General features: G+C 40.7%; 1 protein-coding gene across 1 annotated transcript in view; it reads left to right on the plus strand.

Annotated features, from left to right (window-relative positions):
- LOC126187742 (uncharacterized) overlaps positions 1-17,964 on the plus strand; it is a 50,283-nt gene that overhangs the window by 19,357 nt on the left and 12,962 nt on the right. Inside the window, exon 4 of the mRNA XM_049928991.1 lies at positions 4,417-4,452. Coding sequence (XP_049784948.1) covers positions 4,417-4,452 — 36 coding nt within the window. The remainder of the gene's footprint in view (positions 1-4,416; positions 4,453-17,964) is intronic.

Here is a 17,964-nt window from a genome sequence, read left to right on the forward strand (position 1 = left end):
GTTTAATATTAAGCAAAGTTAAGTGTCATTTAGGTATAAGTAATCACCACTTTTACACTACTTAATTACGATTGGAGTGATTACATACAAAATAAGTTTTAATTATATTTCTCTCTTCCTCCCTACTCGTTGTCTATGATCAGGTCTGTTGGCCTTTTTCGTCAGTTGCTAAAATTACCACAGATATTCACGACGAAATTTCTACCGACAAGTGAGGGAAATGACAAAAGTCTTGAGAGGAGTGGTGCAGTATCTTGCAAGTCGTAAGTTAATCGCAAACTGACTGACACTAACTTTATAAGGCAAAAACTTAACATAGGCTCGCAGAATTTGAGCACAACGCCCACACTTACAATCTCGCATTTCCCGCAAGAATTTTGTCTAGACAGAAACTTGTTAATGTCAGTAATTTTATAATTTGTCTAGTAATTTTGGCAAAAACCTGAGAAATAGGTTACACGAATATAGTACAGGTTATTCAAACCTTACTCAATTTTACAAGTGAATATACTAGATTACGAAAGTTTTTATCGTCAATAACTTAACAAAACATTTTTTGTAAAATAAAAATTTTGCTTTGAAATATGTGGAAAAAGAGCTTTTAACTGATTTACGTCAAACTTAATAAACATACCTTTCATCTCTGTAGAAATTTTAGGTAATACATACTTTGTAGGTACCGAAATATGACTGCATTTCTTAAATAGAGTGTTTTTACTGAAACTAAGTACACTGTTTGAAACAGTAGACTGCTACCTGAGTACTGAATAATAATGTTTATTGTGAAACATCATTAATAGCATTTCTACAATTTCTGGAATATATTGATTAAACAGTACGTATTTATTAGACACTGTAAAAGAAATGTATTGTGTGACACATTAGTTTCCCCTTTTGTTTTCAATTCGTTCCTTTTTTTTTAAATAAAGGATGTGATGACGATCAGTTATTGCAATATGTAAAACATACTTGACAATAGTTTGAAACAAATGATTTCATTATTTACAACACATGCTGAATAATATACAGGATTGAACATAAATATGAAAATGCATCGAAAACCGCGTCATGTGTAGTTTGCATTATATCGGAGCTAAGTGAATTCGAACGAGGGCAAATTGTTGATGATCGTATGGTGGGTTCTTCCGTAACCAAGACTGGCAAAGTGTTTGGTGTTTCAAGGGGCACCGTATCGAAAGTCTACAACGCATACAAAGAAAGCGGAAAAATATTATCTGTCGAGTCACAAGGCGGATGAAAGTGTGTGGTGAGTGATCTTTCGGACAGTCATTGAAGAGGATTGTTACGATTAATAAGAAGATAACAGCTCCAAAAGTCACTGCAGAACTGAATGTCGCGAACGCTGTCTCACCAAAACGTCACGAAGAGAGCTCCAGAAGCAAGTATTTGTAGAGCGAACTGGAATTATGCAAATGTCCCTAAGAGTAAAACATTGTGCCAAAGCCACAGTACCTGGTCTATGGGGCAGTGGAAGAATGTCGTTTAACCGGAGGAGTCTTGCTTCACACTGTTTCCAACTTTTGGCCAAGTTTATGCCCCAAGTGCGAAACACGGATGGCATTAGGTGATGGTTTGGGCAGCCATATCGCGATATCTTATGAGGCCAATGGGTACTCTGCAAGGTCGCTTTACTTACAAAGATTACGTGATCATTTTGGCTTGTCAAGTCCATCCTGTGGTGCAATGTCTGTATGCCAATGATGACGCTGTGTTCCAAGGCAACGGGGCCCCTGTTCACACAGCTTGCATCAAGCAAGACTGCTTTTGTGACCACAAGGATGAACTGTAGCATCTCCTCTGGACATCACAATCACCAGATTGCATTGTCATAGAACCTTTGTGGTCTACTTTGGAGAGAAGCGTGATCGCTATTCACCCGCATCATCGTCGTCTGAACTTGCCACTATTATGCTGTAAGAATGGTATGAGACTCCCTTTAAAACTATGCACGACTGTATTTATCCACTCTGAGATGACTAGAAGCTATATAGAATGCAAACGGTTTTTCTTCGCCGAATTAAGCATCTTAACTTGTTGTATTGGTGGTGTTTACGTATTTTTGTTCACCTCCTATAATTAACTTATACAGGTATGCCACGAGATTGTAAGTAGGCTGTTTAGGTACTTATGTGGGTAACGCCACGAAGCGCTCTGTATGAAAATCACTGACTGTGCTGTGTGCAGCCTGTGGCTGGTTTTCATTGTTGGAATATTTGCTATTGTAGTGTAGGACAGTTGGATGTGAACAGCGCGTAGCGTTGCGCAGTTGGAGGTGAGCCGCCAGCAGTGGTGGATGTGGTTAGAGAGACGGCAGAGTTTTGAAAGCGGATGATCAGGACGTGTGTCCGTCAGAGAAAGGAAATTGGTAAGACTGGATGTCATGAACTTACATATATAATGACTTTTGAAGACTATTAAGGTAAATACATTGTTTGTTCTCCATCAAAATCTTTCATTTGCTAACTATGCCTATCAGTAGTTAGGGCCTTCATAGTTAGAATCTTTTATTTGGCTGGCAGTATTGGCGCTCGCTGTATTGCAGTAGTTCGAGTAACCAAGATTTTGTGCGGTAAGTGATTCATGTAAGATATATGTTATTATTAGTCAGGGCCATTCTTTTGTAGTGATTTTTGGAAGTCAGATTGCGTTGAGCTAAAAATATTGTGTGTCAGTTTAGTGACGATCAGAATATGTAAAGAGAGAAATGTCTGAGTACGTTCAGTTTTGCTCAGCTGTTTGAAAATCAAATAACGTAAAGGTTTTCCAGCACTGTCATTTATAAATTTTTCTAAGGGGATTTTTCAAAGTGTATCTCATAATACAGATGTAACTTAGTGTCGAGAGCTTTTATAAACATCGGCAACGACTACTACGGTAATGGAATTTTACCTACTCCTCGGATCTATTTCAATCTTTATATCTCGATCTACAGTCCCCAAGCGTTCTTATGGTGCGTGGCGGAGGCTGCCTTGTGTACTACTGCTCCTCCCTCGCTCTCGTTTCCTGTTCCAGTTACGAATGGTTCGTTAAAGAACTATTGTTGGTAAGCATCTGTATGAGCTCGAATATCTCTACTTTTACTTTCGTGGTCTTTTCACGATTTGTAGGAAGGAGGATGTAATGTTTTGGTTCATTCTTTTACAAATACACGCCCTCAGAATAACAATAAGCCACACCACGATGCACAGCATTTTTGTAGCTTCTGTCACAGCAGTTGGCTAAGCGTTTCTCGGACGATTTCGTGCCTACTTATTGAACCTGTATCGGAAAGCACTGGTCTTCTTTAGATCTGCTGTATTTGCTCTGTCAGTCGTATACAGTACTAATCCAGTACTGACCAGCAATATTCAAACATTGGGCAAGCGAAGTCAACTCAATTGTGAGTGAAACACACTTCCTGAGGATTCTTCCATTTAATCTCAGTGTGGCATTGCCTTACCTGCGAATAGTTTTATGTGTTCGTTCCTCCATAAATTGCTTCGTAGATATACATCCAGACATTTAACGGATATCACTGCTTCAATGACTGGTCTGCATCGTGCAATCGGAAAATACTGGGGCTTTCTACGTAATTAAACACGACACATTTGTTTATGTTGAGCCTCAACGACAATCTCTGTCATCTACCGTTTCGATGCCTTAATGGTTTCATACTGTGTGGACAAATGACTTTTATCAGTTTACGTATTTAACAAATAAAAATAAAAATAAAAACAACTTTTAAATATTTTATTTCTTGACCTAAACACAATTGTGCCCATCTTTATAACCGTTCAAAAATGTTTTTTTGGTTCCCACCAGACTGAGAACCAGAGTGCTAAGTGAAAAGAGATCATATCTTCAGTGAATCAAACATATTTGTACCAACTAGGATAAAACGTCACACTGAAGCAGACTTAGGTATGTTTACTGGCACATTTTTGGTCTATTATCCTATACTTTCACCCACAACAGTTTCCGCTGTTAATTATGATTCCACTACATTCCATTACCTTTATTCTAGTTTTCTTGATGGGTGTCTTACAATTGTTCTCTAAGACACTATCCATTTCGTTCAATTGGCCCTCCCATTCCTTTGTGTTCTTTGCCACAATTAGAATGCCATCAGGAGATCTTTGTAACTCGAAACACAAGGATACCTGAATATATATGGAGGAATAGTATTTTTTCCCTGTGAACCCGAAGAATCCATCGTTTAAAAGTTTTTGCTGGGCGTTAGTAAGTCTACTACACTGAATATTTTGCTTAATATTTAAGATTTATATTTTTTCCTAAGTGTTAATACTATCGTATACATACAATTTTTGTAGCAATATTATTGTGCTTCAGTAGTTCGTAAGGTATCAACTGGATTAAGGAGTCAATGGTAAATGTCGTTGTTCTTTCTGATTTCAGTGTTTTATCGGCTGCATGATGAAGTCCTTTCATGTGGTAAGTCCTGTTGCTGCGCTCGCGCCAGGGGAATTTGCGCTTAGGCCGCTCATGTTGAGTTAAAATCAGTTGACTGACTAGTTTAGCTAGCTGGCAATTTGACACTCTTTCAATAAAAGTCACCGCTTTAACATAACATTTTGTTACCTAGGTTGAACCCGAACTCCACCGAAAAAATTTCAGGTTCAGGGATGTTTTCTGTGTATTTTGGTACAAGGGACCCTTGACTGGAGTGCGTCACTAATCCCCATTTATGTTCGAATCTGTAATACATTGAGAGTAGAGGGTGTGATTTTATTACCTTCCATATACAATCTACATGCATACTCAGTGAATCACACTTAATTTTCTGGCACATTTAGAGGACAGACTTTGAGGACAGGTTCCTTCTACCATACAAGAAAGAAATGTTTAGTAAACATATGCTCTATAAACCATACCTTAAGAGGTATGAGCAATTGTTAATCTTCGATAGGTGTGAAACACATTTCTTCTACTGCAAGCTCTTTACTTTCCGCATTTTGGGAGGAAGAGGTATGAAACAAAACGAGAAAAATTTCACTGGGAGAGATGTCTTTCACAGTAGCCAAGATGAACAAGTGCTCACATCTCTACACGTATACATTTTAGTGTCCACATGTATCAGAATTCTAATTCTCGTTTTGTTATAAGTAACCTATCCTTAAAGTCTGTGAAGGGAATTTAGCTAGACCAAGCATATGCACAACAGTGTAAATGTCGATGGTATGCGCTGTGTGTCGCGAATTGAAACAAATTTGTTTCCATTCAATCACACTACTTACTGCTGAGAACAGTAATGCCCACTTTACATTATATCTGAAGTAAAGGTTAGGGGGGAGAAAAGAAGGCAAACAGAACAGATTTTTGATGTCAGCCGCATGGACGCATTAAGTGGAATCAGCAGCGACCAGTGAAAATGTGCGCCGGACGTGCATTCGAACTCGGGATCTCCCGCTTATTAGGCAGTTGCGTTTCTTTTTTTTTAAATCGTCATCAGTGGGCTTCGAACTTTTTTCCATTTTGTTCGGTATTGTTCGTTGCGTATGGTCTGGGTGGACGTCACAAGACATCCGTTCAAGTTGATCGTTGATTCCTTTACTCAGTTTTTTTTTATTACAGAGGGCGAGCACCCTCTGACCGAATATGCTGAGCTACCGTGTCGGCCGTTAATCACAGCGCCACCCAGACAAGGTTCTCACCATGGCTGTGCACACTATGTCGGCACGCTTTTCGGCCGACCCAACGCTATCTAGCCACAGTCCCTGTCCATGTTCTCCACGCTCACTACTCAGAGATTCCCTGTGGTGATTGGACGTACGCAATGATGCAGGGCAGTATGGTTAGGTTTGCCCGCCCGGCTAGCCGAGCGGTATAGCACGCTGCTTCCCAAGCGGGAAGGAGTGCTGGTCCCCGACACGAATCTGCCAGGTGGATTAACGTCGAGGTCCGCTATGCTGGCCAGTCTGTGGATGGTTTTTAAGGCAACCTACCTCGGCGAATGCACGCTGGTTCTTCTTATTTTGCCTCACTTACACTGTGTCGGCGATCGTTGCGCAAACACCGTTTCCACGTATGCGTAGGCCATAATTATTCTACAACGCAAACACCCAACCGCGCAATAACCCTGGGTTCGATGTGGGGCGGTGGTTGGGTGTGGGGTTGCGAACCACTGAGGGCTATGGTGGGACGAAGCCTCTCAGTCGTTTCTAGGTCCCCGATTTAATACATACATAGAAGGGTAGGTTTACTGATTAAGAGTTGGCCGATGTCACACTGTCTATGGGTCAACTGGATGAAACGGAAGAACAGCACATCGACCTAATACTCAGCGGCGGCAAAAGCGTCACATTTGTTTTGCATCTCTGCGTGGGTTCTACTAGAACTTGGATCATCCTGTGGCAGAACTGTACGAGATATACGAGAACACGTTATCTGGAACAGAATGTATTACACACCATTTGTGACAATCGTGCCACCAGTTGTCAATCTGTTGCACGAGCTCTTGACGCAACCTGAACATATGACTGGAGCTAGATTGTTTCCAAACAAGACACACAGCTCACATCATCATCATTTGGACCGCTGTTCAGATATTTTGAGGCAATACAAATCAAGAGAAATGTAATTACTCCTTAACGAGCTACCGGAAACCACAGGATTCTTATAGCAAAATACTCAGAATATATTCCTGAACAACATCCGAAATTTTATGCAGTCCTGATTTAATTCTCTATTCACTGATAGTACTCAATGTTTCGTTTGTATTGTCTGCTATGTATTTATGTCCTATCGTCAGTGATTAACCATTTCATTGTAAAAATTTTAAGCACAATCAGTAGGATGGAAAGAAACGATCAATCACTGTAAGTAACTGCCAAGGTTTTCTCAAGAAAGGTGCCTCTCTTTGTATTAAAGGAATCTACCCACCTCGAATAGACCCTTGACTCTAAGATAATCCACAATTCATAAGTCTTGATCGTGTCTGCATTCCCCTCAGAGCAGAGTATACATTCTTGGTGACGTTTACAAACTTATGTCACAGAGACGCCCCCGGAGCCCCATTTGCAGTTAGAGGTAACTGGTGTCCTGCAGCAGGTCAGATGTAGACTGCGACTTTACCAGCATCAACGTAGAGTGGGCTCAATGATAGAAGAAACAGAAGGGCTTTACAAAGAAAACGAAAATCAGATACCACGTAGCTTTTTTTTTTTTTTTTTTTTTTTTGAAACGGAAATTAGAGAAGGGTCAACAACTTCTTCTATTACTTTCGCTTTATTGTCGAGGGAAAAAAAAACAAATTTTCCTGTTTCAATGATACCAGAAATGTTTTCAGGTACTTTATTATAGAAGGAGATTTCCACTCTGCAGCGGAGAGTGCGCTGATATGAGACTCGAACTCGGGGAAAGGCGAAGGTCCCGAGTTGGAGTCTCGGTCCGGCACACAGTTTTAATCTGCCAGGAAGTTTCACTTTATTATAATTCATGAAATAAATATTTCACTGCTCTTGATTTTTGTTGCTGGTGGACTCTACTTTTGGCACCACCAGTTATTTTGATGCCAAAATAGCCGAAATCATCTACTACTATTTGACGTCTAACTATCTGTTCCAATGATCATACAATGTAAGCTTTCACGGCCGGTATTGTCTTCACTTAAATTCCAATTCCGTCAGAGCCATCTGATTTATTTAAACTGAACTGAATTTCAGTCCTGTGTTCGAGGTGTCTTGTAGCCGTCATACATGTAAATACTAGACAGTAAAGCAAAACAGCACAAGTTATTGTAGCACGTAATATAATGTACGCTGACGATGAGCGCGGGGCTCAATACCGGACCGAAACAACAATAATGTAAAAAGCAAGCAGCCTCGTCCTTGTCTATGCATACAAATAATGTCATTTATCAAATGAATTAACCTTATTTTACCTCTTTAGATGTTCATATCACAAACTCTTTTTCAAGAGACTATCCATTCCTTTCAACTGCTTTGCCAAGTCCTTTGCCGTCTCTGATAGAATTAAACACCGTTTGTAAACCTTAAACTGTTTATTTCGTCTCCTTGAACTATCCAAATTTCTCGTTGGTTTCCTTTACTGCTTGCTCATTCTTCAGACTGAATAACATCTGGGAAAGGCTACCACGCTGTCTCACTGCCTTCGCGGCTAATGCTTCCCTTTCACGTCTTTCGATTCTTCTAGTTTATTTCTGCACGAGCCATATATAACTTTTGGCTCCATGTATTTTATCCCTACTACCTCCAGAATTTCCAAGACTGTGTCCAATTTTCAAAAGCTTTCTCTAAATCTACAATGTTATAATTAGGTTTGCCTTCTTTCAGGCTTTCTCCTCAGATAAGTCTTAGAGTCAGCATCTGTTGCGTATTCCTAAAATTCCCCGGAACCCAAAATGATCATCTCGAACGTCGACTTCAGCTAGTTTCCCATTTTTCTGATCAAAATTTGCGTCAGTGTTTTACAAGTTGTTGTTGTTGTGGTCTTCAGTCCTGAGACTGGTTTGATGCAGCTCTCCATGCTACTCTATCCTGTGCAAGCTTCTTCATCTCCCAGTACTTACTGCAACCTACATCCTTCTGAATCTGCTTAGTGTATTCATCTCTTGGTCTCCCTCTACGATTTTTACCCTCCACACTGCCCTCCAATGCTAAATTTGTGATCCCTTGATGCCTCAAAACATGTCCTACCAACCGATCCCTTCTTCTAGTCAAGTTGTGCCACAAACTTCTCCTCTCCCCAATCCTATTCAATACCTCCTCATTAGTTACGTGATCTACCCACCTTATCTTCAGCATTCTTCTGTAGCACCACATTTCGAAAGCTTCGATTCTCTTCTTGTCCAAACTAGTTATCGTCCATGTTTCACTTCCATACATGGCTACACTCCATACAAATACTTTCAGAAATGACTTTCTGACACTTAAATCTATACTCGATGTTAACAAATTCCTCTTCTTGAGAAACGCTTTCCTTGCCACTGCCAGTCTACATTTTATATCCTCTCTACTTCGACCATCATCGGTTATTTTACTCCCTGAATAGCAAAACTCCTTTACTACTTTAAGTGTCTCATTTCCTAATCTAATTCCCTCAGCATCACCCGACTTAATTTGACTACATTCCATTATCCTCGTTTTGCTTTTGTTGATGTTCATCGTATATCCTCCTTTCAAGACACTGTCCATTCCGTTCAACTGCTCTTCCAAGTCCTTTGCCGTCTCTGACAGAATTACAATGTCATCGGCGAACCTCAAAGTTTTTACTTCTTCTCCATGAATTTTAATACCTACTCCGAATTTTTCTTTTGTTTCCTTTACTGCTTGCTCAATATACAGATTGAATAACATCGGGGAGAGGCTACAACCCTGTCTCACTCCTTTCCCAACCACTGCTTCCCTTCCATGCCCCTTGACTCTTATAACTGCCATCTGGTTTCTGTACAAACTGTAAATAGCCTTTCGCTCCCTGTATTTTACCCCTGCCACCTTCAGAATTTGAAAGAGAGTATTCCAGTTAACATTGTCAAAAGCTTTCTCTAAGTCTACAAATGCTAGAAACGTAGGTTTGCCTTTTCTTAATCTTTCTTCTAAGATAAGTCGTACGGTCAGTATTGCCTCACGTGTTCCAACATTTCTACGGAATCCAAACTGATCTTCCCCGAGGTCGGCTTCTACCAGTTTTTCCATTCGTCTGTAAAGAATTCGCGTTAGTATTTTGCAGCTGTGACTTATTAAACTGATAGTTCGGTAATTTTCACATCTGTCAACACCTGCTTTCTTTGGGATTGGAATTATTATATTCTTCTTGAAGTCTGAGGGTATTTCGCCTGTCTCATACATCGTGCTCACCAGATGGTAGAGTTTTTTCATGACTGGCTCTCCCGAGGCCATCAGTAGTTCAAATGGAATGTTGTCTACTCCCGGGGCCTTGTTTCGACTCAGGTCTTTCAGTGCTCTATCAAACTCTTCACGCAGTATCTTATCTCCCATTTCGTCTTCATCTACATCCTCTTCCATTTCCATAATATTGTCCTCAAGTACATCGCCCTTGTATAAACCCTCTATATACTCCTTCCACCTTTCTGCCTTCCCTTCTTTGCTTAGAACTGGGTTGCCATCTGAGCTCTTGATATTCATACAAGTGGTTCTCTTCTCTCCAAAGGTCTCTTTAATTTTCCTGTAGGCAGTATCTATCTTACCCCTAGTGAGACAAGCCTCTACATCCTTACATTTGTCCTCTAGCCATCCCTGCTTAGCCATTTTGCACTTCCTGTCGATCTCATTTTTGAGACGTTTGTATTCCTTTTTGCCTGCTTCATTTACTGCATTTTTATATTTCCTCCTTTCATCAATTAAATTCAATATTTCTTCTGTTACCCAAGGATTTCTATTAGCCCTCGTCTTTTTACCTACTTGACCCTCTGCTGCCTTCACTACTTCATCCCTCAGAGCTACCCATTCTTCTTCTACTGTATTTCTTTCCCCCATTCCTGTCAATTGTTCCCTTATGCTCTCTCTGAAACTCTCTACAACCTCTGGTTCTTCCAGTTTATCCAGGTCCCATCTCCTTAAATTCTCACCTTTTTGCAGGTTCTTCAGTTTCAATCTGCAGTTCATAACCAATAGATTGTGGTCAGAATCCACATCTGCCCCAGGAAATGTCTTACAATTTAAAACCTGGTTCCTAAATCTCTGTCTTACCATTATATAATCTATCTGATACCTTTTAGTATCTCCAGGATTCTTCCAGGTATACAACCTTCTTTTATGATTTTTGAACCAAGTGTTGGCTATGATTAAGTTATGCTCTGTGCAAAATTCTACAAGGCGGCTTCCTCTTTCATTCCTTCCCCCCAATCCATATTCACCTACTACGTTTCCTTCTTTCCCTTTTCCTACTGACGAATTCCAGTCACCCATGACTATTAAATTTTCGTCTCCCTTCACTAACTGAATAAAATCTTTTATTTCGTCATACATTTCATCTATTTCTTCATCATCTGCAGAGGTAGTTGGCATATAAACTTGTACTACTGTAGTAGGCATGGGCTTTGTGTCTATCTTGGTCACAATAATGCGTTCACTATGCTGTTTGTAGTAGCTAACCCGCACTCCTATTTTTTTATTCATTATTAAACCTACTCCTGCATTACCCCTATTTGATTTTGTATTTATAACCCTGTAATCACCTGACCAAAAGTCTTGTTCCCCCTGCCACCGAACTTCACTAATTCCCACTATATCTAACTTTAACCTATCCATTTCCCTTTTTAAATTTTCTAACCTACCTGCCCGATTAAGGGATCTGACATTCCACGCTCCGATCCGTAGAACGCCAGTTTTCTTTCTCCTGATAACGACGTCCTCCTGAGTAGTCCCCGCCCGGAGATCCGAATGGGGGACTATTTTACCTCCGGAATATTTTACCCAAGAGGACGCCATCATCATTTAATCATACAGTAGAGCTGCATGTCCTCGGGAAAAAATTACGGCCGTAGTTTCCCCTTGCTTTCAGCCGTTCGCAGTACCAGCACAGCAAGGCCGTTTTGGTTAATGTTACAAGGCCAGATCAGTCAATCATCCAGACTGTTGCCTCTGCAACTACTGAAAAGGCTGCTGCCCCTCTTCAGGAACCACATGTTTGTCTGGCCTCTCAACAGATACCCCTCCGTTGTGGATGCACCTACGGTACGGCCATCTGTATCGCTGAGGCACGCAAGCCTCCCCACCAACGGCAAGGTCCATGGTTCATGGGGGGGAGGGTTTTACAAGTATGATTTATTAAGCTTAGGGTTCGGCAATATTCATACCTGACAGCACCTGCCTTCTTCGGAATTGGTATTATTACATTCTTCTTGAACTCTGAGGATGTTTCTTCTCCTTCTTCTGCCTATCCATTAATGGAAGTTGGTGACCACGCGATTTATCTTTATTCTGTGATCCGAAGTTTGTAGTAGTTGGTCTGCACTTGGTAATCTTGTCTACTACTATGTTACATAACCAAAATATTCCTCTTCGTCCTTTTCTTCTTTCAACCCCAATCTTGCCTTTTTAATCTGGAGAGGCGTATATTTGCTCTTCCACACGATGTGTCCTAAGTATACAGTATTTATTCTTTTTAATGCTGCTCACGTTTCTCGCTGTTTGCTTAATCGTAGTAACACTTAGATGTAGAAGGTATTTTAAGCATTCTGCGCTGAAAGCAGATTTCAAATACCTCGATCATCTTTACTTTTGGCGTATGTTAGTGTGCATCCTACAGAAATGTGTGCAAGTATCGATCTAATTTTCTGGAATTTTATGATAACATTACTGACGTTTTCTTAGCGGTATTTTATCTCTGCTCTTCACAGAACCACATTCCAAGGTACTTAAACTTGTCCACTCTTCTTATTACGGAGCCGTTGAATCGTAGATCTGCATTTGTGAAGGCGTTGTGCTGAATTGGGACAATTATAAACGCGTGTTTTTAGTGTTAATATTCAGATGTAGGTTTGTGTCGTTATCTCCTAGTACGTTGACGAGTCACTGAAGATCATTTGACTTATTAGCAATCAGCACAGTATCATCAGCATAGTGAATGATTTGATGGAGACTCCATTAACCTTTGCGCCATTTTCTAAATCACAATGTGCTTCATGAAATATACTCTCTGAGTAAAAAACTGAATAACAAACGTGACATAACGCACGCTTGCCGTACCCTCTACAGAATTAACTAAGTTGATGACCTTTCTTTATACAGCGAATGTCTTTCTCGTCTATACCCATCCTTTTGAGAATTTTCGTATATTTATGATGTTGTACTTAATCAAAATCTCGTTCGTAATCAATTCAAGAAAGGCTCACACTTTTATCCTGAACATAGCACTTTTTCACTTGAACTTGTATTGCAAATAATGCTTCTCTTGCGCCTAAACATTTCACACACCTTTCCAATAACCTTTGATGAATGACATGCAGAAATATTTTCAGAAAATAGCTCATAAGACATTAGGCTGTGAATTCACATATTAGAGCATTCGCCTTTCTTGGCAAGGAAATGAAAGTTGATACGGCATTGAAATTAGGAGCAATGCAAATCTTGCTAAAATGTTTGTATTGGACCCCTATACCTCTTCACCAAGAAGTCCAATGAGTGCAAATGGAATTTCATGAGGTACTGTGGATTCATTGTTTTAACAGTTTCTTGTGGCTTTATCGGTTGCTTTTTTCATAACTGAAGGTCCTGTTACCTTATCGTTCGTAGAAATCTCAGCGTTTCGTTTGTCATTTGGAAAGAGGTTCCTGATACTGTCTTCCAATATCTCTTTCTTCTCTGTCTCATCAGGAACTATTTTATAATTTTTGTTGGCTACCAAAGAGACGTTTCTTCTTCCATATCGTAGCTTTTTATATAATTTAAAAGCATCATGTGGAACTTGCAAGCTTTCAGTTTCATATTCGAGATGCCACCATTTATATTCTGTTGTTCTGATTGCCGACCACGTAAGTTTCTAAAAATTATTGTAATCAATTAGATCTGTCTGGGTTTGCCTTCGGCGTTCACCCATCAATGAAAGAATTTCATCAGGCATCCATTTCTTTTTAAAACCCTTTTTTTCACAACCAAGTGTCTCTTTAGCAGCTGTTATCATATTGTTTTCATCTCTTCCTATACTTTGATATAGTTCTCTTGATCAATCAGGGAGGTCTTTGTTGTCACTATTTTACTGTTGATATATATGATCACTTGATTTATCAATTCAGGCTGTTTCAGTTTTTCATAAGCTACTGTCCTAGGTTTGGGCAACGGCCTTGCCGCAGTGGATACACCGGTTCCCGTGAGATCACCGAAGTTAAGCGCTGTTGGGCGTGGCCGGCACTCGGATGGGTGACCATCCAGCCGCCATGCACTGTTGCCATTTTTCGGGGTGCACGCAGTCTCTTGATGCCAACTGAGGAGCAACTCGACCGAATAGTAGCGGCTTCGATCAAGAATACCATCATAACAGTTGGGGGTGCGGTGTGCTGACCCCACGCCTCTCCTATCCGCATCCTCCACTAAGGATGAGACGGCGCTCGGATGGTCCCGGTAGGCCACTCGTGGCCTGAAGATGGAGTGCTTACTGTCCTAGGTTTAGCTGTTTTTTATGTTTTACGAGTTTTGTTTTTAGAGAAACTAAGTGTAGAGTATGGCCAGATGGATAATGTGCTCTGGAAAAAATGGATGGTCTGGTGACTCAGGTTCCAAAACGCTTATCGATTAAAATATAGTCTGTCTAGTTGCGAATATCGTTATCTTGCTGTCTGCCGTAGATTTCCATGTGTAGCTATATGGTACAATCATCCTCGTGGTAATTTGAACAAATTATTAGCGAATTTCATGTTTTGTTCCTGGCACAATTGTATTGGGTGTTTAACTTTCTCGTTTCATGTTCCTAAACCAAAAGATTCTAACAAATGTATACATCTGCCTTTTTTCAAGTTTCACTATGAGGTCTCCCATTATTTTCCGGTATGGCTATGAGGTCTCCTAATATTATATTAATTTCGTATTAAGTGTAAGTACTTTCTTTATTTGGTCATAGAATGAATCCACTTCTTTCTCATGGGTATCAGCATTGGTGCATAAGCTTGAATGATGTTGATGTTCACAGGACTGGCACTCACCTTTATCAAGACAGTTTTATCGGAATATGGGATAAAATCTTTAATACTCTGGGAAATACACTCTGTGACTATGAGGCACTAAGCCGTTTATTTTCGTGGATCACATTTGCTAGTTTTCTCACTTCATGTATACTTCGAATATTTCATGTTCTAACACTGATTTTCTTCCTTATATTCGTCTTTAACGTGGATCCACTCAAAACTGCCCTTCTCGAGAGCCTGTTGAGGAATGATTTGAAAGTACGGCACGTTTAGCGGTGAATGTATCCATGTGGTTCACTAGGAGGTTTCTAACGTGATATTCCATTGTTTGCCCCCAACATGTCATCCGCTCCTGACATGGAGACAGACGCTGTCAGCAACCTTCGACCGTGGATCAGACGCTGGTGTGCCTTTTGCTCAGTGGGAGGCATTTTATTTCCCTTCTATCAGTAATATCTGGGAGGCATTCCCTTCTCGCTCTAGCCGCGACCCAGGGACTCACCCTCTAGGTTACAGGTTTCCATGTTGTTGAAACAGCAAGCAGCTGCCCCCCCCCCCCTCCCCGCCACATTACTCTTTGCATACAATAACCATAGTGTATCTTTTGAAAATATCTGTGAGTAGTCGATAAGTTTTGAGATGATATTTTATTTCCCGCACTTTCTGCACTTAAGCATTGTTGTAGTAGTTATCAGGAGGCTCTAACAGAGAAAGAATGGGGCTGTGGTGTACAGACGGTAAGGATAATTGGAAAGTAATATTTTTCAAAGTTGCTGTATTGTTTGTATAATTTGGTGCGTAATTCTGTGTTAAAGAATATTGATCAGTAAATGTCCTGATGTTAAGGTAAAAGAGTTTGGGCTTGATAAGTCAGCTATATGATCGAGTGCATAGTGATTGTGGAACGGTGAAATTTGAAGAGGAGTAAGCTAGGTTCAGTACCAACTGGCTAGTTCACCGGTAAGGTGTGGGGAGTGCTTTAAACCTGTCTCATAAATCTTACATGAAAGACTGAATAGTTTTGTCATGGCTGGCTTATAAAAGGATCTCAGTAATTGAGAAAGAATGCCGTCGTCTCTAAGGGCTTGTTTCGACTTACGTCTTTTAGAGGCCTCTCAAATTCTCCTGAAAGTGTTATATCTCCCATTTCAACTTCATATACTTCCTTTTCTCTTTCTGTAACAATGTCCCCAAATTTGTTTCCGTTATATAGGGTGATTCCGTGATGATGTTACAAACGATCAGAGATTATGTATAAGGATAAATGTGTCAAGTTTGAGATAAAGTACCCTAGTCCGGAAACGTCGGAGCCGAAAGCTGTAAGCGAAAATCTACTCCACTTCCGCCATAACCTCGCACAGGGATCAAATCAAGGGCCCCAACATCTGCACCTTATCATGACGTATAGAATTCTCCCTGTTGATGGACTAGTAACGGTGTACATAATTTGGAGTTGAGAGACCGAAAATCCTAAGTCTACGGTACAGTAATAATGAATTTCATTTAACTGTTTCACAAACTGTAAAATTTACAACAGATGTTCAAAATGGAGTCCTCCTACCGTCAATGAAGACATGGCATCGCTGTACAAAGTTCTGTCATACCCATCCTAATATCCCAATGTTGCAGGCAGCGAGAATTCTTACCAGGAGTTCCTCTTCATTCTCGTCATTCGTCTCGTACACAAGACTTTTCACATGGCCCCACAAGGAGAAATAAAGTGACGTCCTGTGCCTATCCACTATTCAGGGCATGGCTAATTCGGGTGTTCACGAATTGTTAGACCAAAATGAGATGTGCCTCGATCACGTAGAACGGTATTCGTTCACGAATAACAAGTCCGATATTTTCCAGGAACCTGAGTGTTATGTCTCTCATTAATGCTTCATACACTAGTGCCTTTTACCGGGGATAAGGAAGAAACTGCCCATTTACATTGTCACTGAATATGCCTACACGTTAACGGATAATCTGTGTTGATGGCTCTTGATAACTGTAGCGTATATGTTCTCATCGGTCGAAACATGATTATTGCAAGTCATGAGCATGCCATCTGTGATGAAAGAGGCCTCGTCCGTGAAATGTACATGCGCAATAGATGATCGACTGCAAGGGTCCTAAAGAATCGTGAAGACAACACGAAGTCCGAAGGATTCAAAGCATGCACTCTCTGTTGATGGTACCCTTAATACTCGCCACGTAATACTGCGAAACATTCGTTAGTAGTGCAGCTGATAGATTGGTGACTGCAAGCACGTCATCCACTCGACCGAGCACTGACTCATCTAAGTTGGGAGTCCGTGTAGTTCGTCGAATTCCTCGATCGTCGTACAGTGGTACGAATTGCCCTCATTCACTTAATCGTTGGAAAGTCGCTCGATTCTCCGCGGCTTCCATTTGTTTGCCCACATGCGAAAATCATGTCTCCAAGTTCCGCCAAAGGCTGCAACTCCATTTCATTCGGGTTGAACGAAATTCGTACGTCAACGAACTTGCAACATGCATCTTGTTTTAAAATTGAAATAGGTGGTTGCAGCTTTATCATAAGCTGCATTAACAAGTATTCTTCTCTATTTTTTGATGGCCCGCATCTCGTGGTCATGCGGTTGCGTTCTCGCTTCCCACGCCCGGGTTCCCGGGTTCGATTCCCGGCGGGGTCAGGGATTTTCTCTGCCTCGTGATGGCTGGGTGTTGTGTGCTGTCCTTAGGTTAGTTAGGTTTAAGTAGTTCTAAGTTCTAGGGGACTGATGACCATAGAAGTTAAGTCCCATGGTGCTCAGAGCCATTTTTGAATTTGTTGATAGTGACTAGTGTCGGACACCTGCGTCTATCCTTTTACTTTGGTTGAGTCGGACATAGTGCTGCTCTGACCACTAGTGCAGGGGCAGTTTTTGTGCATAGGCTTTCGCTTGTATTGTCACACTTACTATACGGATGATTTGAACCTGGGCATAGGTGTTCGAAACTAATCACCATCATGAAATAGAAGAAAGCACTTCTTAATGCAACTTATGACGGAGATACGATTTATTTCAGTTATTACGTCAAGTTGTAAACATAGACTTCGTTCTGCTATGGCACATACATTGCACATCAGAACTGCTCATATCAGTACATACTATACCTACCTCTATATCTCAGTGCTCGCCGGGACTGACTACTCTACAAACTTGGCAACAGCAGTACTGGTACATGTATTCATTCCCCTATCAGAGATATTAGAACATTTTCGGTTGGGACCCGGTCGTTTGCGGGCCAGGGTCCATTACCTCAAATTGATACATTTACTCTTCCACAGCGTACCTGAAAATTTGTAACATCATCAAGGAATCACCCTGTAAAGA

This window comes from Schistocerca cancellata, chromosome 5 (genome assembly GCF_023864275.1).
Source record: "Schistocerca cancellata isolate TAMUIC-IGC-003103 chromosome 5, iqSchCanc2.1, whole genome shotgun sequence".
In the NCBI taxonomy this organism is placed as follows: domain Eukaryota; kingdom Metazoa; phylum Arthropoda; class Insecta; order Orthoptera; family Acrididae; genus Schistocerca; species Schistocerca cancellata.